The sequence below is a fragment of the Triticum urartu genome, chromosome 3A (genome assembly GCF_056163025.1).
Source record: "Triticum urartu cultivar PI428250 chromosome 3A, HENAU_Tu73, whole genome shotgun sequence".
Taxonomy (NCBI): Eukaryota; Viridiplantae; Streptophyta; class Magnoliopsida; order Poales; family Poaceae; genus Triticum; species Triticum urartu.
In genome coordinates, this window is record NC_141875.1 from 633,836,796 (window position 1) to 633,861,772 (window position 24,977).

A 24,977-nucleotide genomic window follows, 5' to 3' on the forward strand; every position below is an offset into this window, starting at 1 on the left:
GTGGAGTTGTGCCAGCGGTGGATCTCACAGGATTTGGTCGGTGCTTGTCTCCGATGGATCCGATTGGATCTAGTCTTTATCTGTGCGTCTAGAGGTTGGGTTTTTTTGATCTATACTTCTGTTAATCGGCGACGGTTGCTTTTCTGGCGCGCTGGTCCTGTAGGGTCTTGCCACAACGAATCCCAACTATCTACTACAACAAATTTGGCTCGTATCAAGTGAGGGAGGAGCGGTGACGGCGGAGTGCTTTTGGCTCGCTTTAGTGTTTTTAGTTGTCGCGAGATGGTCTGCGGACATGAATGTTATTGAAAGTTGTTCTTGAAAAAAAGCAGTCCAATAAATGAGCATGGAAAAGATGCCATGGCCTTTCTATCTGAAATGTTGTTGCTCCACATGTTGCACCACCAATCTTTAAGCGAGGGATGCGCCACGGCAATGCTCACGGACCTTTACTGGCTCATTATGGGGTGGATTAGAGATAGGACACTCTGATTGGATTAAGGAGGGAGGGCTGGCCCCACCCAGCTGAAAATCAGTGGGGCAGGTTTAGTGAGAAGGAAGGAGCCCGTAATCCCCCCGTAAAGATCCGTGTGTGTAGCATTTTTGGATGCGCCATCCACGTCGAAGTGTCAATGGCATGGAGGCCAAGCCAATCTACTCACTTGATACAGACTAGAGAGGGCGGAAAAAGTAACGGACATCCACGTCCGACGTGGCAACGCGGAACACGAGCATGACTAAAAGGCGAACAACTCCGAGCTCGTAGTGTGCATATGAATGAATCAAAAATGCTAGACACACAAACAAATACATACATAAATTTACAAACTCTTTTCATGGATCGACGTCATTGCTGGTGACTCGGCAGAACCAAAGCCAGAGCCGCCGGGAGGAGCGACGACGACCACAAGCCACCGGGAGTCACCCACCGACGACGATGGACATCTTCTTCCTGTCGCACGGCTCGCCCTTGCTGTCCATCGACGAGACGATCCCGGCGGAGAGCTTCTTCAGGTCGTGGCTGCCATCGGCCGTCGCTGGCCAGGAGCCGCCGCGCTCCATCCTGGTGGTGTCGGCGCACTGGGAGACGGACGCCCCGGCTGTCAACGTCATCCGTGGCAACAACGACACCATCCACGACTTCGACGGCTTCCCCAAGCCCATGTACTGTTAGGTTAATCTTGTTGAGGCTCCCCGCTCCCCGCTCTCGCCGACGGCCGCTCCGGCCCCGGCGCCCACAGCCTCCCGCCGCTCGCCGCTCCGGCGCCCGGCGGCCACCCTCCACACCCCTGTCCCCATGGGCTCACCGGTTGCCTCCGGCCGCGGTCGCGACCTGCGTTGGCTCGAGTCCAGTCCGTCCTCCGATGGCTCCGCGCGACCCTCCTACCGGCAGGCGCTCTGTGGGTCGTCGGCCGCCGCCCCTCCGCCGGCCTCGCCCTCGCCCCCTCCGCGCGCCATCCGCTCTGAGGTCCACTGGGTCTCTGAAGAGGAGCCCGCCGAGGAGCGCGAGTGGCTCGTGGCGGGTCGCAAGCGGAGGCGGCCCTCGCAGCGCCACCGCCCGCGGCGGCGTGCCCCTGCTGCACGTCCCCCCCGCCTCCCATCGCTCCGCCGTCTGAGCCGCGCCGGCGCCGAGCCTCGGAGGAGTTCTGCTCGCGCTGCCGCTACCATGGCCACCCCAGGGACGAGTGCCGCCGCGACGTCCGCTGCGCGCGTTGCGACTTCTACGGCCACGTAGCACGCAAGTGCACTAACCCACGCCGCCGTCCCCCTCAGGCTCGAGCCCGTCGCCCAAGCGTCTCCGGGGCCCCTCCCTCGCGCAGCCCTCGCCCTCGCCGACGGTCTCGTCTCCGGCTCCGTCCATCCAGGGTTCTTGGCAGCCTGCGTCTTCCGGGCCCGCCATCCCCTCCCCCTGCGCCTCCCTCTCGGCGCGGTCCGCCTCCCCCTCTGTCCCCCTCACCGGGCACCCGTCGCTACGGCCGGCTGCCGCCCCCGCGTGCTTGCTGCCCCTGTCCGCGGAGATCGACGCCACCGAGGATGAGCTCTGGCGCGCGTTGCTCGCCACCGTTGCGGGATGTAGGACCGGGGTGTCTTGCCTCGAGGTGGCCGACATGATCTGCTCGCGCTTCGGCATCCCGACGACGCACTTCTCGGTCCACCGCCACCTCCCGGAGGACTTCCTCATCCGGTTCCACGACGCTGAAGATCGGGCTATGGTCGCTACCGCCGGCGCGCGCACCGCCCGGTTCCGCCTTGTAGGATCTAGAAGTAGATGTGTCTAGAGGGGGGGTGATTAGACACTTAGTGCTAAAGTTGCAATTTTTAGGCCTTTTTGGTTTGAGTGGAGTTTTAGGCACAATTTCAACATACACAATACATATCAAGCAAGCATGCAAAGAGTATATGAGCAGCGGAATGTAAAGCATGCAACTTGCAAGAATGTAAGGGGAAGGGTTTGGAGAATTCAAACGCAATTGGAGACACTGATGTTTTTCCCGTGGTTCGGATAGGTGGTGCTATCCTACATCCACGTTGATGGAGACTTCAACCCACGAAGGGTAACGGTTGCGCGAGTCCACGGAGGGCTCCACCCACGAAGGGTAATGGTTGCGCGAGTCCACGGAGGGCTCCACCCACGAAGGGTCCACGAAGAAGCAACCACCCACGAAGGGTCCATGAAGAAGCAACCTTGTCTATCCCACCATTGCCATCGCCCACGAAGGACTTGCCTCACTAGCGGTAGATCTTCACGAAGTAGGCGATCTCCTTGCCCTTACAAACTCCTTGGTTCAACTCCACAATCTTGTCGGAGGCTCCCAAGTAACACCTAGCCAATCTAGGAGACACCACTCTCCAAGAAGTAACAAATGGTGTGTAGGTAATGAACTCCTTGCTCTTGTGCTTCAAATGATAGTCTCCCCAACACTCAACTCTCTCTCATAGGATTTGGATCTGGTGGAAAGAAGGTTTGAGTGGAAAGCAACTTGGGGAAAGCTAGAGATCAAGATTCATATGGTAGGAATGGAATATCTTGGCCTCAACACATGAGTAGGTAGTTCTCTCTCAGAAATAGGATGCTGGAAGTGTAGGCTTAGTCTGATGGCTCTCTCTACGAATGAAGAGGAGGTGGAGGGGTATATATAGCCTCCACACAAAATCCAACCGTTACACACGATTTACCAATCTCGGTGGGACCGAATCAACAAACTCGGTCAGACCGAAATAGGAAACCTAGTGACCGTTAGAGATTTTCGGTGGGACCGACTGGATCAACTCGGTGGGACCGATGTGCTAGGGTTAGGGTAAATCCAAAACTCGGTTTGACCGATTACTCAAACTCGGTGGGACCGATTTGGGAATAAGTGAAATAGAGAGTTGGCCAAGCAAACTCGGTGGGGCCGATTGCATATCTCGGTGGGACCAAAAATATTGCAATAGGTAACAGAGAGTTTGCAAGCCCATCTTGGTGAGACCGAGATCCCATCGGTGAGACCGAACTGATTAGGGTTTCTGGCAGTGGCTATGACAGGTGAAACTCGGTGGCGCCGGATAGGAATAATCGGTAGGTCCGAGTTTGGCTTTGGGTTTAGGTCATATGTGGAAGTGGGAAAGTAGCTGAGGATTTTGGAGCATATCATTAAGCACATGAAGCAAGAGGCTCATTAAGCAACACCTCATCCCTCCTTGATAGTATTGGCTTTTCCTATGGACTCAATGTGATCTTGGATCACTAAAATGTAAAATGAAGAGTCTTGAGCTGGAAGCTTTAGCCAATCCTTTGTCCTTAGCATCTTGAAGGAGTTCCCACAACCTTTAGTCCATGCCACTCCATTGTTGAACTTATCTGAAACATGCTAGATAGAAATGTTAGTCCAACAAGAGATATGTTGTCATCAATTATCAAAACCACCTAGGGAGCACTTGTGCTTTCAATCTCCCCCTTTTTGGTAATTGATGGCAACATACATCAAAGCTTTAGATAAAGATATAAAGAACAGCAAGTAAAGCTTTGGAAGGACATGTAACAAGCATAGGCTCCCCCTACATGTATGCACTCATGTAAATATGAAATATAGAGGCATGTGAGAGCATAACCATGACAGAGTAGGCAATGTGTTACATGTATCTTGGCCATATGCATCAGAGCAAAAGATTATCAAGGAAAATACCTTCATGCTCATGAGTCCTTCTTGCAAACAGTATGTACATAAGCAAGAACTCCTCATACTCATGATTTTGATGCATATACTTACCTTGTGGTCTTGAGTTGGCTTAGGATGGAATGAACCTGCACAAACAAAGTTAGATAACACAGGTACATCCACTAGCCAGAGTAAACAAAAGAAACCACAAGAATACCAAGACTGGGATGACATGTAGAGAGTGAGTACAAGGTACCACATTGGATTCAACATGTCCCCAAGAATATAGATATGCAATGAATTTGACTGATTTCTTTCCCTTAGGTGTCTTGCTCCCCCAGAATCTTACATGGGATATTGGGAGAAGATAAGGAACAACAAATCAGAGCTGAAAGATACAAATGAACATGTCTTTCCCCCTAAAAAGACATGTGACATCTCTCCTCTTGAACATCAAGCATCAAGCATCTGGGACATCTGGGATCCTTGAGTATTCTCTCCCCCTGGAAGTCTCTCTCTCCCCCTTAATACTTTCTCTCTTGTAGGTTTGGTCCTTGAGACTTTTTCTCCCTTGATGTGATCTCTCTCTCCTACAAGCTTTGATGTGATCTCTCTCTCCCCCTTTGACATCAATTTCCAAGAAGGGCTTTCTGGAATCCGTCGTATAGGTTTGGTCCTTGAGACTCAGCACAAAGCAATGGATAAAACTGTGATGCTTGTAGAGGACAAGATTCATTGAGTAGAGCTGGATCAGAAGAAATATAGAACAAGTGGCAAACTGTTTTTCCTGTTGCGAAGTCGGTGGCACCGAGTGGTATGTTTCGGTGGCACGGAAAAGATTCGGTTGGACCGAAAATTACAAGTCGGTGAAACCGAGTTCACACAGAGAAAAACACTTGTCACCTCAGCTCACTAGACATGTAGGATCTCACAAAGATTTACAATGAATTACCTGAAGGATTTGCAAGGAATTAAATGCAGAAAATGCAGAACATAAACAGAAAGAAAAGAGAAGAGACTGAAAAATCTAGATGGAGTTTTTTTGTTTTTGAAAAAGAGAAAGAAACTAAACATGCATGAGATACACACAAAAAGAACACAAGAGAACCTCATCTAGAGTTGGGCGGTGACATAGTCACCTATGTTAGAGTATATTGACTTAGGAGTCAAGTGAGAACACTTGATCATAGGTCATACTCATCGTTTAAGCTCAAAATGGGGTTACCATTTTTCGTTTAAGCATCTTGATGTATTCACATCTTGTTGAGTTGCTTTGACTCATGTCTTGGAGTAAAGCTTCTCTAAGATGGAATAACATACCTTGGGTGGTGGTGTGGTTCTTGCTCATGTAGTTGAACTTGTGTGGGTGCTCAAGGTTGATGTAGCTCATCAAGAGTTGAGAGTACCACTTGGAGTTTGAGTTCATCTACCTACATGGGTTAGTTCTTGCAAGGAAGAGCACTTGTGTATCCAAAAATGACAATCATGAAGCTCAACATAGAATTTGTCAAAGGATATGTTTGAATGGTTTTGTGCTTCCTTGTCTTCAACCGCCATTGTGTAGAGACTTGGTGATGTAGAGATTGCTCAAGATGTGAGTGAGTCGCAATCTCATGGAATTAGATTCAACCAAGCACCTACATGGGTTAGACAACATGCAAGGTACAAATATATCCAAGACATAAGATAGTCATCATAAGAGATATATCATGGATTAGTCATAAGCTCATGTCTTGCATGTATCCAATGGAGTTTCTACTCCAAGTTTGAAGCATCAATGATGTTCAATTCACCTCTCAACCTGCAAAATACTTTCTCATCAAGAGGTTTAGTAAATATATCCGCTAATTGCTTATCGGTGCGAACATGCTTAAGATTAATGTCACCCTTAGCAACATGATCTCGAATGAAATGATGACGAACTTCAATATGCTTAGTTCAAGAATGTTGTACATGATTATGACCAATTTTGATAGCACTTTCATTGTCACAAAGCAGTGGAACATGTTTCACATAAATCCCATAATCTTTAAGAGTTTGGGTCATCCAAAGTAATTGAGCACAACATGAACCAGCGGTGCATACTCATCTTGCGCCTTTGATCATCTTAAAATGCTACCGTCAAACTAAGCAAAATAAGATGTATAAAAGATAAACATCATATGCAATCAAAATATGTGACATGATATGGCCATCATCATCTTGCGCCTTTGATCTTCATCTCCAAAGTACTGTCATGATCTCTATCGTCACCGGCATGACACCATGATCTCCATCATCTTGATCTATATCAATGTGTCGTCACACGGTCGTCTCGCCAACTATTGCTCTTGCAACTATTGCTATCGCATAGCGATAAAGTAAAGCATTTATTTGGCGCTTGCATCTTATGCAATAAAGAGACAACCATAAGGCTTTTGCCAGTTGCCAATAACTTTAACAAAACATGATCATCTCATACAACAACTTATATCTCATCACGTTTTGACCATATCACATTACAACATGCCCTGCAAAAACAAGTTAGACGTCCTCTACTTTGTTGTTGCAAGTTTTACGTGGCTGCTACGGGCTTAAGCAAGAACCAATCTTACCTACGCATCAAAACCACAACGATAGTTTGTCAAGTTGGTGCTGTTTTAACCTTCGCAAGGACCGGGCGTAGCCACACTCGGTTCAACTAAAGTTGGAGAAACTGTCACCCGCAAGCCACCTATGTGCAAAGCACGTCGGGAGAACCGGTCTAGCGTAAGCGTACGCGTAATGTCGGTCCGGACCGCTTCGTCCAACAATACCGTCGAACCAAAGTATGACATGCTGGTAAGCAGTATGACTTATATCGCCCACAACTCACTTGTGTTCTACTCGTGCATATAACATCAACATATAAAACCTAGGCTCGGATGCCACTGTTGGGTTTCGTAGTAATTTTAAAAAAATAATTTCCTACGCACACGCAAGATCATGGTGATGCATAGCAACGAGGGGAGAGTGTGATCTACGTACCCTTTGTAGATCGACAACGGAAGCGTTTGGTTGATGTAGTCGTACGTCTTCACGGCCCGACCGATCAAGCACCGAAACTACGGCACCTCCGAGTTCTAGCACACGTTCAGCTCGATGACGATCCCCGGACTCCGATCCAGCAAAGTGTCGGGGAAGAGTTCCGTCAGCATGACGGCGTGGTGACGATCTTGATGTACTACTGCTGCAGGGCTTCGCCTAAGCACCGCTACAATATTATTGAGGACTATGGTGGCTGGGGGCGCCGCACACGGCTAAGGAAAAGATCACGTGGATCAACTTCTGTGTCTCTGGGGTGCCTCTGCCTCCGTATATAAAGGACTAGAGGGGGGGGTGCGGCCGTCCTAGAGGAGGCGCGCCAGGAGAGTCCTACTCCCTCTGGGAGTAGGATTCCCCCCCCCCCAATCCTAGTTGGAATAGGATTCGCGGAGGGGGAAAAGAGAGAGAGGGGCCGGCCCCCTCTCCTTGTCCTATTCGGACCAAGGGAGGGGAGGGGCACGCGGCCCATGTAGGGCTGCCTCTTCTCTTTTCCACCAAGGCCCATCATGGCCCATATAGCTCCCGGGGGGTTCCGGTAACCTCCCGGTACTCCGGTAAAATCCCGATTTCACCCGGAACACTTCCGATATCCATACATAGGCTTCCAATATATCAATCTTTATGTCTCGACCATTTTGAGACTCCTCGTCATGTCCCCGATCTCATCCGGGACTCCGAACTCCTTCGGTACATCAAAACTCATAAACTCATAATATAACTGTCATCGAAACCTTAAGCGTGCGGACCCTACGGGTTCGAGAACAATGTAGACATGACCGAGACACGTCTCCGGTCAATAACCAATAGCGGGACCTGGATGCCCATATTGGCTCCTACATATTCTACGAAGATCTTTATCGGTCAGACCGCATAATAACATACGTTGTTCCCTTTGTCATCGGTATGTTACTTGCTCGAGATTTGATCGTCGGTATCCAATACCTAGTTCAATCTCGTTACCGGCAAGTCTCTTTACTCGTTCTTTAATACATCATCCCACAACTAATTCATTAGTTGCAATGCTTGCAAGGCTTAAGTGATGTGCATTACCGAGAGGGCCCAGAGATACCTCTCCGACAATCGGAGTGACAAATCCTAATCTCGAAATACGCCAACCCAACATGTACCTTTGGAGACACCTGTAGAGCTCCTTTATAATCACCCAGTTACGTTGTGACGTTTGGTAGCACACAAAGTGTTCCTTTGGCAAACGGGAGTTGCATAATCTCATAGTCATAGGAACATGTATAAGTCATGAAGAAAGCAATAGCAACATACTAAACGATCGGGTGCTAAGCTAGTGGAATGGGTCATGTCAATCAGATCATTCACTTAATGATGTGATCCCGTTAATCAAATAACAACTCTTTTGTTTATGGTTAGGAAACATAACCATCTTCGATTAACGAGCTAGTCAAGTAGAGGCATACTAGTGACACTTTGTTTGTCTATGTATTCACACAAGTATTATGTTTCCGGTTAATACAATTCTAGCATGAATAATAAACATTTATCATGATATAAGGAAATAAATAATAACTTTATTATTGCCTCTAGGGCATATTTCCTTCACTGAGCAGGTTCACGCCCGCTTCCGGGTGCACCTTGAGCTCACTGGTGTGTCGGACCACGCCTGGCATCGCGCTACGGCGGTCACGCTGCTCGCACCGTTCTGCATGGTAGAACACCTTGAGCCGCGGACGCGCCATGGCACTGACTTGGACATCTTCAAGCTTACCGCCTGGACCCCCAACCTAGACGCGACCCCCCTCGCCGCTGACCTCTTCCTTTTGGTGCGCGACGGCATCGACGTCGATGCGGACCCTGACATCACCGAGCGCCTCGGCATGGACCTGCTGCGTTTTCCAGTAGGGATTCACGTCGCCCGCTATGAGGATTTCCGCCGCCCCGTCCCTCTGCTTCTGTCGCCGCGTCGTTCTCCCAGCCCTGATTTTGATGGTGGCGCCGGCCCCGACCAAGGGTCGCCGCCTTGCCCAGAGCCTTGGCCGCGCCTCTACGATCACCCCCCGCGCCATCACGCTGCGATGCCGCCGGCCCCTCTCGCCGCTCCGGCTGCTCCCGTCGTCGGTATGGGGGGCGCCGCCGCGACCGACCGCTTGCCGCCTCGCGGGTCTGGCTCGGGATCCTGGGTCCACACCCGCCGGTCGTGTGTGGCATCACGTGGGCCCCTGCTAGGCTGCGACTGGGAGACAAGGCGGCTTTCCAGAAAGCCGCCGCGAATGTGGGCCCGGAGACGGCCGTTGGGCGCCCCTCCTCGTCCACTCCTTTGGGCGCGGACCGTTCAATTTTGGAGTCCGCTGACCAGGTCGCCGCTCCCACGCCTCCCGCCCCGCTAGCCGCCAACATTCTGCCTTCTGATGCACCTGCGCGCCTTCTGGAGACTGGCCCACGCCCCGAGGAGGATCCCGAGGCTGTCCCCTCATCTGGTCTGCTTCTGCTTTGTGCGGCCCCACCGGATATCACGATCCGCTCCCTCGCCAATCCGGATGGATGCAGCAGCGGACCACCCACCTCGCCCCCCGCTGGACAGCTGGCCCTGGCCGAGCACGTGACGGGCCCGGCTACCTCCCTGGATGGCCCCGCCACTGATCCCCACACCGCCCCCACCTCGGATCCCGTTGCGCGTGACTCGCCCGCACCGATCCCGAGTGATCCGGAGCCCACACTCGCTGATTCCTCCCATGCAGCCTCTCAGAGCTCGCCACTTGGCGCGCATGGCGACGTCCGGCCCCTAGATGCGTTTGTGTAGTCCATCCATCGGCCCATTGAGCAGATTCTTCCGGCCCCTTCCACCCGCAATCGTCGCAAGGAGCTACCACCGAACTTCACGCCCCGAAGGAGCGGCCGGATCGCCAAGGCGGACTGTGGGCTCAACTCCGAACTCAAGGCCAAGAAGCTCCTTCTGCGCCACCTCGGGCCTGTCTCGGACGACGCCCCCATCTCTGCGGAAACCCTGACGAAGTATGAGCGCCTCTTTTAGAGGCCGCTAGCACATGATGTGCTGCAGGCTTTCGCTGATCTGTTTGGCTGGCGCATCCCCGAGCTCCTCGACCCACCTGCCAGCTCGTTCTCCCCGCTGCCTCATGCTGTCGAGGCCTAGCGGCTGCCCTGCCCACCCCAGGACCCAAGCTTTCCTCATGGATCACGACCTACGAATTGTATTTTGGAACGTGCGTGGTCTAAATGCCCCGGCCAAACGCACTGCCGTCTGCAGCGTGATCACCGCTGCTTCCCCTTGTATCGTTTATCCTCAAGAAACAAAGATGTTTTCCCTTTCGTCCTCACTCGTTGCCGAGACGCTCGGCCCGGCCTTTTCCGAGTTCTTCCTCCTCCCTGCTGACGGGACACGCGGGGGCATCCTGCTTGCGTGGCGTCCTGACTTGATTGCGCTATCCGATCCTTACCTCGGCGAGCACCACATCACCGCCCTGGCCTCCTCCCTCGATGGTGAGCATCACTGGTGGCTCACCGGTGTCTATGGCCCGCAAGGCGATGATGACAAGATCGCCTTCCTTGGCGACCTCATCAAGGTCCGTTCGTTGCGCGCTGGCCCCTGGCTCCTAGGGGGCGACTTCAACATGATCACAGGGGCAGTGGACAAGAATAACTCCTGGTTCAACCATCGTGTCATGTCCCGCTTCCACCGCTTTCTTGCCGACGAGGAGCTGCGCGACATCTACCTCCATGGAAGGTGGTACACCTGGTCGAGTGAGCGCGACACTCCGACCCTCACGCGCATCGACAAGGCCCTCTGCAACTCTGCTTGGGAGGCGCTCCACCCGCTCTGCCTGCTTCGTTGTCTGTCCTCAGCGGCATCTGAACACGCGCCCCTCCTCCTGGACTGCACCACGCGCTCGCCTGGCACCAAGAGATTTCACTTTGAGAGATTTTGGCCACACACCGACGGTTACATGTAGGTCGTGTTTGAAGCGTGGGCCACCGGGGCCGACGAGCCGGACCCCTTTCAGCGTTTGGTGGCACGGCTTAAGGCCACCGCGCGGCGTCTCCAAAGCTGGAGCGCCAAGAAAATCAGAGATGTATCTCGGCATCTCTTGATTGCTCGTGAGCTGATCGCGCGCCTTGATGCGGCTCAAGATCCGCGACCTCTCTCTCCGTCCGAGGCCTAGTTTCGTCGACGCCTCTAGGGGGGCTATCTGGGCCTCGCTTCGCTCGAGCGCTCGATCTCGCGCCAGCGTGTCAGGCTTTCCTGGCTGCGGGATGGTGACGCGGGCCAGAAGTTCTTCCGTGTCCATGCCGCGCACCGCAAGCAGAATAACCGTATCTTAGAGCTGCAGGTGGGCAATATCTCCGTTTCCGCCCCGGCCGCGCTCGCTGAGGCCGCCTACCAGCACTTCTCTGGAATCCTCGAAACGGCGGCGGCGCGCCCTTTCTCTATTGATTTGTCTGCGATCCATGCCGGCCCTTTCGACCTATCCAGCCTCGATGCGCCCTTCTCCGAGGATGAAATCTGGGCCGCTGTGAAGAGCCTGCCACTTGGGAAGGTGCCAGGCCCGGACGGATTTACCGCCGAGTTTCTCCGAAACGCTTGGGAGGTGATCAAGCATGACATCTGCGCCGTCTTCGACAAGCTGTATGCGCTCAACGGGCGTGGATTTCAGCGGCTCAACGAGGCGCTCCTCACCCTCATCCCTAAGAAGCAGGATGCGGCATCCCTCTTCGACTATCAGCCTATCAGTCTCATTCATCTCATTGCAAAGTTGTTCGCAAAGGCGCTCTCCCTCCGACTAGCACCGCATCTGGGCAAATTGGTTTCCACGAACCAGAGCGCGTTCATTGCTGGCCAGAGCATCCACAACAATTTTCTCCTTGTTCAACAAACGACTAGACCCTCCACAACCTCAAGATGCCGCAAACGCTCCTCAAGCTCGATATTGCGAGGGCGTTCGACTCGGTGGCCTGGCCTTTCCTGCTTGAAACGCTCTGACACCTTGGCTTTGGAAGCCGCTGGTGCGGGTGGATCTCTATTCTGCTTTCCACCGCGTCCACGCGTGTGCTCATCAATGGCGTTCCTGGGCCGCCTATCCTTCACGCTTGCGGGCTGCGACAAGGGGATCCTGTCTCTCCGATGCTCTTCGTCATTGTCATCGACGTGCTAAACTCGCTTCTCCAGCGAGCCGTCGAGCGTGGCCTCCTCCAGCGGTTGACCACGAGACACCTGGCCTTGAGTGTCTCCCTTTATGCGGACGATGTTGTCATCTTCTGCCACCCCGACACCCATGACCTACGCACCATTCACTGCCTGCTTGACATCTTTGGCAAGGTCTCTGGGCTCCGCACAAACTTCGCCAAATACTCGGCATCGCCCATCTAGTGCACCCAGGAGCACGTGGCCACGATCGAGACAGATGGCATGCCTGATTGCCAACTTCCGAGTGAAGTATCTCGGCCTTCCGCTATCCATTCGCAAGCCCTCCACGACTGACCTCATGCCGCTTGTTGACAAGCTTGAGAGGAGGCTCTCCACTTGGCTCGTATCCATGCTCTCCCTTGGCGATCGCCTTGCGCTCTGCAGACATGTTCTCTATGCCATGTCCATCCACATCCTCGTCGCCATCGCCGTCAACAAGACTATCCTCGCGTGAGTAAACCGAATCATTCACCGCTTCCTTTGGATTGTCCGCAAGGATGCGCGCGGCGGGCAGTGCCGCGTCAACTGGGACCGCGTGTGCCGCCCCACCTCCCTTGGCGGCATGGGGATCCGTGACCTGCAGCGCACTGGTGTTGCCCTGCGCGCCAGGTGGCTTTGGCTCCAGCGCACTGACACCTCGCGTCCCTGGAGCATGCTTCACCTCCCCCACGACCCGATGGCCGCGCAGATTTTCAGAGCCTCCACCACCTGGGAGGTGCAAGATGGGCGTTCTTGCAAGTTCTGGACGGACCCCTGGATCGAGGGCAAGTCCGTCTCTGAGGTCGCACCCCTGGTTTTCTCTATGGTCTCCCGAGACATCGCCGCGACCGGATGGTGGCTGAGGGCCTCCCCAGGCGGGCGTGGGTGCGCGACATCGCCGGCGTGCTCGGCCCCGCCGCCCTTGTCTAGTACGTTGATCTCTGGCGCACTCTCCAGACCAAAGCCCTCGCGGCCGGGCACGATGTGCTACGCTGGAAATGGACCGACTCCGGCAACTACTCGGCCAAGACCTACTACCTTGCGCTCTTCCACGGCTCCATCTCGGATGCTTCTTGGAAGCTCACCTGGAAGACATGGGCTCCCCTTCGCATCAAAGCCTTCATCTGGCTGGCCCTACAGGATCGGTGCTGGACGGCCGCTCGCCTCGCCCGCCGTGGCTTACCGCACAACGACCGGTGCGTGCTCTGCGACCAGGCCACCGAGGACATGCACCACCTATTCACTGCTTGCCCCTTCTCCTGCCAAATTTGGCACGAGGTTCTCTCTTGGTGCAGATCAACCGCTACGATCCCGACCCCGGACACGCCTTTCGCGGATTGGTGGATCAACGCGTGCTCCACATCGCCCGCTGCTCTATGGAAGGGTCTAAACTCCATCATTGCCCTCACAGCCTGGGCTATCTGGAAGCACCGGAATGGGTGCATCTTCGACCAGCTGCACCCCTCCATAGCTAGCTTGCTTCGATCTATTCAGGAAGACGCTCGCCTTTGGGCTAGCGCCGGCGCCAACGGCTTGGCGACGATGATCTTTGAGAGATAGGCTATAGCTCGATGTATCGGGGATGAGCAGCCCCTACCCCATCTGCTCCTGCTACTTGTGCCCGCACCAGCTTGTGTACGCGTGGCCGTTGTAGCACTCACCCTATGTATTTTTTCACCCCTCCTATCAATGCAATGATACGCAATCTATGCGTATTCGCGAAAAAAAATCTTGTTGATAGATTGTTTCATGTTTTTCAAGTCATGCATATAGTAGTAGCTGCGGCAATTTGCATACATAGAGACGCCTTCATGTGTGTGCATGCAAGCTACTAGTATTTTGTGTGTATAGGTCAGTGTGTTTAGCCGAGTCAAATGCATGCATAGTTTGTTAGTCACGTCACATAGGCCATGGAGATATTCCAGATAGCTAGCTGGGCGTGCGTGAAGGAGAGTGGCCGCATGGAGTTTGTTAGTGGGTGAGTTAGTAGGTTAGTGGATCAAGTCGTGTGGTGCATGGCATGAGAACCGGGCAGGTTGTTGCCTTGGCTACGTGTGGGTCACTTGTACCGAGTCTTTAAGTTGGACTGATGAATGAGAAAAGTGGAGCCGTGAGGGCTGATGTAAAGATGTAGCGACGGTGTGCCATCAAGGGAGTGCCTTTGCAAAGCCATTGGATTTCTCTTGGTGCTTGTGTGTGTATGTGTTTTTCTTGAGTGTTTTCCATCTGTGTGCTCGTGAGAGAAACAAACCGAGAAGAGAGAGTTGAGAGGAGGAAGAAGAAGCGGTGCTGCATGGAGGCGGCGCCAACATGTGCTTGAGAACAGTTTTGGTTTCCACCGAGACGTCGTCCTGGCAATTGAATTGGATTGCATGGCGTAGTACTACAGAGGAAGAAGCCAGAATTGGGTGGTAATATTTCTTCGTTTTGCTGACGGAAACATTTTTCTTTGGCTTGAATTCTTCGAGTTTTTTTTTGCGGGAATTGATTGCTTGAGTTTGGTGAGAAAGAAACGGTGTTCTTGCTGTTCGTGCAAAATATTTAGGTGTGAAAATTGTGCAAAATGTCAGCTGAACTAACCGAATAAACTGTTCCGCCATCCAGCTGAAGTATCCTGCGCCCGGCGCTCCTGATCTGGCCAAGAGAACCAAGGAGCTCCTGGAGCAGGCTGGGTTCGGGCCGGTGAGCGAGGACCACGGACGCGGGCTCGACCATGGCGCGTGGGTGCCCCTGATGTTCATGTACCCGGAGGCTAACATCCCGGTGTGCCAGCTCTCCGTGCAGACCCACCGCGACGGCACCTACCACTACACCCTGGGCAAGGCGCCGGCTCCCCTCAGGGGCGAAGGCGTCCTCGTCCTCGGCTCCGGCAGCGCGACGCACAACCTCGGCAAGATGGGGCGCGACGACGAGCCGGTGCCGCAGTGGGCCTCCGACTTCAACACCTGGCTCAGGGACTCGCTTCTCGCCGGGAGGTAATGCCGAGCTGGCGACCACGGCCACGACGGACTCGCAAAGCGATCGCCCCGTGATATCGTGACAATCATTCTCCTGCTTTGCTTGTCATGGCCGCCAGGTACGACGACGTGAACCGCTACGAGGAGAAGGCGCCGCACCCATCGCCGGAGCATTTCTACCCGCTGCACGTCGCGCTGGGCGCCGCTGGGGACGAGCCCAAGGCGGAGCTGATCCACCATAGCTGGGCCGTGTCATACGCCTCGTACCGTTTCACCACGAAGGACTAGGACTGGACTGACGGCCGCGATCGAGCTTTGCCACACTGCTACGTCCACCCTACGTTGCATTTGGAAATCGGAATGCAATGCGTTCCAGCTTAAAAAAGAAAAAAAAACCGTCCACCATGGGCTTACGTAGCGGTTGGTTTGTAATAAGAGAGACCCGGAATGAACTTTGCGATAATGGCCAGTGTGAGGACAAACGGTTGACTTCAGAGTGAACATCAGGTCATGACAACGGAGTCAGATGGTGCTTGGATACGTTTTAGTCTCATGATGACTAAAAGTAGTGGGGTTCGGCTCCTCTGCAGTACAGCTATTACTGTACGCGTGTTGTAGCGTCTAGCATCTGCCGTCTATTTTAATCAGATGGCTCTCCTTTCTCCCCCCTTAATTCTATGAATAAATAGAACAAAAATCCCTATTAGTCCGGAGGAAAATCTCCCACGGTTGTACAATTGCAGCCAAACAGATAAACGCTGGCGCCAAACAGAACGAGCTGATAGTTTCTTGGCGCCAAAATCCTCCCACTCGTCCTCTTCCTCCTGGTCCTCCTCGGAGAAAAAATGAGACCAAGGTATGCTGATCTGAACGTGTTGTAGAGATCTCGCTTCTGCTGAACTAACGTTGTGGCCAATCAGAACGTGTTGACAATTTCGTCGGCGCCTCCTCCTGCTCGTCTCCCTTGTTCCTCCCACTCATCCTCCCTAGCGAGAACAAGACCAAGGTACGTTTGTGTGTGCCTGTTGTAGATGATTTCCCTTCTATCTTACTTTTGTCCTGATCGTCCTCCTTGTAGCTAGGACAAGAACAAGATATATTGAGTTGTAGATGATATACGGGTGCCTGTGATGTACATGGTAGCAACAAAAATAAAGACGTCAATCTGAAAGTATATGACATATGTTTCAATTGTATTCATGTTGGCAGCAACAAAGATCTCATGGAATGAGTTTGCTATCATAGATTATAAAAGAAAAAAAAACACAAATTGTAATGGAGAATATGATCAACTCCACCAACGAAGGTTCTAACAGGTACCAATAATTTTGTTCAATTCTTATTAGGCCATGTCATCTTATGATTGTAGTGTAAGAAGAGAAACAAATAAGTTATGCTTAATTTGTGCAGGACAAATGTGGTTCCTAGTTGGATGCCTCAGATTGGTATGAAGTTTAATTCCACAAAAGAGGCTTGGAACTTTTGGACATGTTATGGAGGTCATACTGGTTTTGATGTAAGGGTAAATTATGAAAACAAGAGCAAACTTGATGGAGTAATCACTTCTGCAAGATATGTTTGTTCTAATGAAGGCTACAGAAGAAAAGACAAAAGGGATAATAATACAAAGCGTCCTCGTGCAGAAACAAGGACCGGCTGCAATGTTCGAATGGGAATCACTATAGACTGAGAAGCAGAAGATTATGAGGTGCATGAGTTAGTTGTTGAACACAACCATGTCTTGCAATTACCTGGGACAAGCCACTTGATGCCGTCACAACGGAAGATTTCGGCCTTGCAAGCATTTGAAATTGAAACAGCAGATGATTCAGGAATTGTACCTAAAAGAGCCCATGAGTTAGCAAGTCGACAAGTTGGTGGTCCACTGAACCTTGGCTACACATGTCGTGATCGCAAGAACCACTTGCGAACCAGGCGTCAAAGGGACTTGATGTATGGTGAAGCTGGAAGTATGCTTAAGTACTTTAGAGATAAAAAGAATGAGAATCCTGCATTTGAATATGATATGCAACTAGATTGCGATGAACAAATAGCAAATATCTTTTGGGTTGATGCAAAGATGATCATTAACTATGCTCATTTCGGTGATGTTGTTACTTTCGATACAACATTTGGGAAAAACAAAGAGTACAGACCCTTCGGTGTGTTTGTTGGATTCAACCATTTTAGAGAAATGGTCATTTTTGGTGCTGCACTTTTATATGACGAGACATTTGAATCATTCAAATGGTTGTTCAACACGTTCCTATCATTGCATAACAAGAAGCAACCTAGAACAATCTTTACTGATCAAGATGTAGCAATGGGTAATGCAGTTCAGGCGGTATTTACCGAAGCATGGCATGGATTATGCACTTTTCACATAATGCAAAATGCCATCAGGCACTTACCTCATAAGAAAAAAGACGAGGAGGGACCAAATGTACTTGCTGATTTCAGCGCTTGCATGTAAAAGTATGAGGAAGAGGAAGCCTTTGTAGAAGCTTTCAATGCCATCAGAAGCAATGTGGATACACAAACTTGGTTGGACAGCATCTACAAAGTAAAAGAGAAATGGGCAAGATGTTACATGAGGAATGCTTACACTATAGGCATGAGAAGCACACAATTAAGTGAGAGGTTGAACAGTGACTTGAAAGACCATCTAAAGTCTGATCTTGACATCCTTCGGTTTTTCAAGCACGTAGAGAGGGCTGTGCAAGAGAAAAGAGATAACGAGGTAAATGAGGAATATGAGTCTAGGAAAAAATTACCTAGAGTCAGAATGAGGACTCCTATGGTAATACAAGCGAGCAAGGTTTACACACCACGCATATTTGAAGATTTTCAGAATGAATATGAAAGATCTATCTCAGCATACATCAAGCCATCGATAGAACACAATGCATATATTGTTGCAATTGCAAGTCTTGACCCAGAATTCACATATGAAGAAGAGTGCAAAGTTGTAGTTGATTATGAAGAGCAAAAAGTTTTCTGCGATTGTGGGCAATTTGAAAGAGTTGGTATATTGTGTAGTCATGCTTTGAAAGCACTTGATGTCATGAATATTAAGTACCTTCCAGGCCACTATATTTTGAAGCGATGGACTCGAGAAGCGCGAAGCGACACTATACAAAACAGCCATGGAAACATTGTTTTGGAAGATCCTAGATCAGAAGATAGACAACAGTTGAAGTTTTTCATGCACGAGTTCCTTGGCATAGCTTCACAGGCAGTTACATCAGAAGAGTGTATCAAACTAGTAGATGATGCTTTGAAGAATCTTAGGAAGCAAGTTGAAGAGAAAGCTCGTACTACTACATGCAGAACTGAAGATATATCTAAAGAACCAGACGATTGTTTAAAGGATGCTTGCCTCAAGAAAAAGGAAATTCCAAAGAAAAATTTAAGAAGAAAGAAATCATGGCTTGACAATCAGCACCCAAATAAAAAGGAGACAACTAAAGCGGTACCCAAAAATCAAAATCATTCTGTAAATCTCTTGCACATGTCTAACCAGACTACTTATTAAATAGAGTAATATAGTAACAACTCAACTAACATTGGTTTTGTTTTGTTTTTATTTTTGCATAGGGAGGAAAGAATGACATTTCAGTAGCACAATACCAAGCACCTATAGAGCAAATGGCTGGAACAAATGCAAATGGTTTGCAAGAATATGGGTACTATGCTCGTTTACTGACGGTATTTCCACCTACCATGTCTAAAATTCATAAAATTCATTGTTAAGCAATATGATACTTCATATAATCAGTTATATATCCCTTAATTTGTAGAGTGAAGCCGATGATCTTTGGAACTTACAAAACTATCATGGGATAGGTTGATGAATATGTGTTATTTTGTCTTGCTAGATCGACAGATTATGCAGAAGGAATATCTGAATCAGCACACATGGGACCCAATCTGTTGAGTGTTCATTATTTCACTGCAATCAGTTTAGTCTCAGTTCACTCCTAGTTTCCGAAGACAGAACAATCAGTTTAATTTCAGTTTACTACAACAATGATCCGTTGATTACTTATCACTTTTAAATATTCTAGTGAGATGGTTACAACTATGTACCACAATAGGTTTTTATCTCTCCATGTACGGTGTACAATCAGATACAACATGGACTGCTAGTGGCACTATTTGATCATCAGCACAAGCACTAATTCTTCAGCTAGTGATCTGAATAATTGGACAGAGACGCAAGTGACCACTGTCACAACATAACTGTAATTAAACTCAGCACACATGCATGTACTCTCTACTGGCTATTGACTAACCATATTGACATGAAAGATTAATAGATGGTCAAACAAGCACATGCTCTCGAACTAATGATGAAAAAAATGAATAAATTAGTTCTAAGTAACACCAAGTAATTCACCTTGGGTTTTGCTAGTGGGGCTACGCCGGGCAGGAGGGCGCCGAGGTCGACCGTGCTGCTCCGAGACATCGCCGTCGTCCTATTCCTCGTCGAGCTCGTCGGGGGAGACTCCAGCTTGCCGTTGTCGTCAGGCTCGTCGATCTCGCTCGTTGCTCTGCTGCTTGTGTAGTTCGTCGTCTCCCTGCTACTAGCAGCCAGAGACGTGTGGCGGTGCAGCAGCGGCGTATTCGATCGGCTCCCGCAGTAGTGCGCTCTCCGGCCATCCCTTGCAGCTGCCGGTAGAAGCCATGGGGCACGGCCGCACGGGGATGGATAAGAAGCAGCGCACAGAGAGGCAGGGATATAGAGGGAGGGCATCGCCAGAGCAGTTCGGGGCGAGCGAATTTGGCCGGAGCAGCGCAGTGTACCTGGATTTCGCTCGGCCGGAGCAGTGTTGTGGATTGGGGAAAACAGTGGCCGAGCTTCTCTAGACGAATGAGGTAAGACAGAGAGAGAGTGGGGAATGGTGTGGCCGTGTGGGTCTCTTCTAGTTTTCTTTACTTTTTTATACGAGCCCATCGATTCTTTGTTAGAGCCATCCGATTAAAATAGACGGCAGATGCTAGACCCTACAACACGTATACAGTAATAGCTGTACTGCGGAGGAGCCGAACCCAAAATAGTATGACTAAAACTTGCTAGCATCACCCATGCTTGGTCCAAATACTAAAAAGACTAAAATCAAGTTAATGAGCATTTATTATCCTCTAAATCCTCCAATCCAGAACTCTTATATGATAAAGGAGAGAAGTTAAATGAGAAGAGAGAGGACTAATCCACATTTTAGTAGGGGTACCCCTGACTAAAATATTTTAGTCTCAACACTAGTTTTAGCCCCTCTTTAGTCATGGGTGCTTGAAACTTTAGCCTCTTAAAGAGACTATTTTTAGTCAGACTAAAATAAATCCCTTGAATCGAAGCACCCTCCCAGTATTGGAATGCTACTGAAATATGCATGCCCTTAGTCGGTGATGCTTGAACTGAAAACCGTAGTTTGCCTAATGTATTAAATAGAAGATCTGGACTTGTAAAATCTTGAATTACGTATTTTTTTCTTTGCAATACACGGGCAATTTTGTTAGTACAGTATTAAAATATGCAAATGCATCATCTTAGATCTAGTGGGACTGATTTGGCAATGCAAATATTTTTTCCCTGATAAAGTATGTGGGACCTTGAAAGATTTCTTAAAAGAAAGATATGTAACACCCACAATGCGGCTATATCTTTCACGTGTCGGGGCACGACTTGGAGGCATAGCCGCATGGTAGGTTTGTCGCAAAAGGGGTAATCTTCACACAATCCCATGTACTGAATAGAAAGGGATAAAGAGTTGGCTTACAATCGCCACTTCATACAATACATAATAGTTCATACATCATCCAAAGTACAATCAAAGGTCCGACTACGGAACCAAAATAAAAGAAGACAACTCCAAATGCTAGATCCCCGGTCGTCCCAACTGGGCACCACTACTGATCAACAGGAAATGAAACATAACAACGACCAAGATCTTTATCGAGCTCCCACTTAAGCTCGGTTGCGTCACCTGCACTGGTATCATCGGCACCTGTAACTGTTTGGAAGTATCTGTGAGTCACGAGGACTCAGCAGTCTCACACCCGCGAGATCAAGACTATTTAAGCTTATGGGTAGGGAAAGGTAATGAGGTGGAGCTGCAGCAAGCACTAAGCATATATAGTGGCTAACATACGTAAATATGAGCGAGAAGAGAAGCAACGCAACGGACGAGAAGTTAGAAGTGATCAAGAAGTGATCCTGAAAACTACCTACGTTCAAACATAACACAAGACCGTGTTCACTTCCCGGACTCCGCCGAGAAGAGACCATCATGGCTACACACGCGGTTGATGCATTTTAATTAAGTCAAGTGTCAAGTTCTCTACAACCGGACATTAACAAATTCCCGTCTACCACATAACCATGGGCACGGCTCTCGAAAGTTTATACCCTGCAGGGGTGTCCCAACTTAGCCCATCACAAGCTCTCACGGTCAACGAAGGATATTCCTTCTCCCGGGAAGACCCGATCAGTCTCGGAATCTCGGTTACAAGACATTTCGGCAATGGTAAAACAAGACCAGCAAAGCCGCCCGATGTGCCGACAAATCCCGATAGGAGTCGCACGTATCTCGTTCTCAGGGCACACCGGATGGGCCAGACGTCGGGTTGGCATAAACCCTGGTTGCCCAGGGGGCGCCGGGCATCGCCCAGTTTGGACCAACACTCGGAGGAGCACTGGCCCGGGGGTTCAAAATAAAGATGACCCTTGAGTCTACAGAACCCAAGGGAAAAAGGCTTAGGTGGCAAATGTTAAAATCAAGATTGGGCCTTACTGGAGGAGTTTTATTCAAAGCGAACTGTCAAGGGGTTCCCATAACACCCAACCGCGTAAGGAACACAAAATCAAGGAACATAACACCGGTATGACGGAAACTAGGGCGGCAAGAGTGGAACAAAACACCAGGCATAAGGCCGAGCCTTCCACCCTTTACCAAGTATATAGATGCATTAATTAAATAAGAAATATTGTGATATCCCAACATATCCATGTTCCAACATGGAACAAACTTCAACTTCACCTGCAACTAGCAACGCTATAAGAGGGGCTGAGCAAAAGCAGTAATATAGCCAAACAACGGTTTGCTAGGAAGGTGGGTTAGAGGCTTGACATGTCAATATGAGAGGCATGATATAACAAGTGGTAGGTAGCGCGACATAGGGACAGAACGAACAACTAGCAAGCAAAGATAGAAGTGATTTCGAGGGTATGGTCATCTTGCCTGAGATCTCGCAAGGAAGAAGAACGAGTCCATGAAGAACACAAACGGACGTAGTCGAACAGATCCTCACAACTCCGGAACGAAACCGAAGCTATCAAGAGAAGCAACCCGAAAAGAAGCAAGCAATAAAGTAAACAACCATCACATAGACATGGCATGATGCGCAAACAAGTATGATGCATATCCGGTTTAATGAGGCATGGCATGGCAAAGTGCACAAACAATATTACAAATTAAGTGGATCTCAATATGCAACGAGTTGCATATTGACGAAACACCACATCCATTATTTAGTTCACTCCCGGTTAGGTACTCAACAATATTAAATGTTGTTAAACATGGCAAGAGGTGAGGCATAATAAAACTACCTATCTAGGCAGGTTTAAATGAGGCCGGAACAACAAGCAATAAGTCCGGAAAATCCCCATATGCATTTAGCAATTGAAGCAAACAACAATTTTAACCATTTTAAATGTTGTTATCATGATGAGGATGACATGTGCAAGTTTATGCAAGTTTTATGGAAATGTTGACATGATAAGATATGATGCATTTATCGCCATGGTGGAAGGAAAAGGGGTGCCACGGCGGCGAAACGGAAATGTTACCACGGCAACATTCCGGTGATCCAGCAACTCAATTGAGATGCTGGTGCAAAGGAACAAGTGATTTGAGATGAGGGTGCGACCTATCTGGCGGCATGGTGAAGTAGGCAGGTCCAGCTGCCGAGTCGGTGAGGCCGGCGCGGTTGCGGTGGCGACCGGCGGCAGGGAAAGAGCGATGTCGCGATGGTCGACGGCTACGCGGAAGCAGCGCCAGGACTCTGGACGGATCCGAAGTTGGAGCCGCTCCGGCGCCGTGAACAACAACGGGGGTGAATCGGCTCCGGTACGGTTCACGCGGCCATCGCCGAGGCAGCACCAGCAGCACGAAGTAAGAGGCGCATGGCCCAGTGCACGACGGCAAATGGACAGCGTCTCCGGCATTAGGGAGGAGGGCGGCTATGAAATTGGTGCGGTGGGGGCGCCATGGAGGTGGGGCTGAGGTTTCGCGGCTCGGGAGAAGGGAGCTTCCCGGGGAGAAGGTGATTTGGCGCCCACGAGGTATGAATGGGGGCGGGGGGGGGGGGATTGGGAGGGGAGTGGAACCATGTCTTACGGACGCATTTGTCTAAAATGTGAGGGGAAGTTACAGTTCTACCCTTGCCTATAGGCTTTTTGGCTTGGGTCTGTGTACTGAGGGTCGGGGATAATAGAGTAACTTTGCTTCTCCCCAAATAGTGGGCGGGAGCGATTTCGGGCGAGGAGGGCATGTTTTGAACTATAGTGGGCGCAAGCTATTTCGGGCGAGGAGAGCGTGTTTTGAAATAGTGGGCGCGAGCTATTTCGGGCGAGGAGAGCGTGTTTTGCCGACCATGGTTTATGAATTATTCGGCGCATGTCATTTTGGCCGAGGAGAAGGCGCGCTTCGATGAAGTTACGAACCTACCCTCGATGTACAACGGGCCAATTGATGTTTGTCCCACATAGGACGGTAATTTCGCGTCTCCCATTTATTTGCTCGGGCGAATTCCACCGAACAGAGAGGATGTTTAACGGTTCGTTCAAATTTTGGGAGAACGAGCATCAACGTCTACCTTACCAAGTCGATTCGGATCAAATTTTGAAATATTAGCTTGCCACTTCTTTTTTAGATGGAGAGATGATGCTCAGGAGTAATGTGTTTTTACATGCTCGTTGCTAGCGATTTACTATATGACAAATAGTTGACCCACTCAAAAACGCGAATCAAACCCAAAATGAAATATCTCGAGTCAATGAAATAGCTCGTTCGGTACGTCAAAATAATGAACTAAATCCAAAATTGAACACCTCAATCGAGTAGCATGTTGTACAGTATTATAGTACTCCATGAACATGTTGAAAGTCAAATTAATGAACTTGTTTGATATACGCATATATCCGTTCATGTGTGGATTGCAGACAACATGTTCTTCAATTTAAATATTTGAATGCAAGTTTATATCGAAACATGGTTTATATCAGTCTTTGATGCATAAAACATGACCTCCCCCTCTCCCGGACTCCTGTTCTCTCTCTCTCTCTCTCTCTCTCTCTGACAATCTTCAATTCTGTCGCACGCATCTGACACAAAAACCTTGTTGGTCCCTCTCCCTTTCTCTCCATCTCTCTCTCTCTCTTTGTGTGTGGGTGGGGGGGTCTTTCTAGTTCGCATGCATATATACACCATCTATAGGTCTCTCTCGCACACTATGTATGATACTCTAGCTAGTCCAAGCTAGATATCTTGGGTGCACTCATTGTACGCACACAAATTCCTTGGCTCTTTGCCCGTAACTCTCTCACGCACCACTATGTCGTCTCGGAGCTCTTCCCCCCTCTCTCAAACTCTCCATCCACCTGGGTCA

At 49.9% G+C, this 24,977-nt stretch overlaps 1 protein-coding gene and 1 pseudogene across 1 annotated transcript; both read left to right on the forward strand.

Moving 5' to 3' along the window:
• Positions 1-937: 937 nt before the first annotated feature.
• On the forward strand, positions 938-15,596 carry LOC125545619 (extradiol ring-cleavage dioxygenase-like). Its single transcript, XM_087513697.1, has 4 exons — positions 938-1,169; positions 8,122-8,129; positions 14,962-15,326; positions 15,428-15,596. Exons 1-4 carry the CDS (start codon positions 938-940, stop codon positions 15,594-15,596), a joined length of 774 nt encoding a protein of 257 aa, XP_087369823.1.
• A 1,105-nt stretch (positions 15,597-16,701) lies between these two features.
• LOC147980946 (protein FAR1-RELATED SEQUENCE 5-like) lies at positions 16,702-19,065 on the forward strand (annotated as a pseudogene).
• Positions 19,066-24,977: the final 5,912 nt, after the last annotated feature.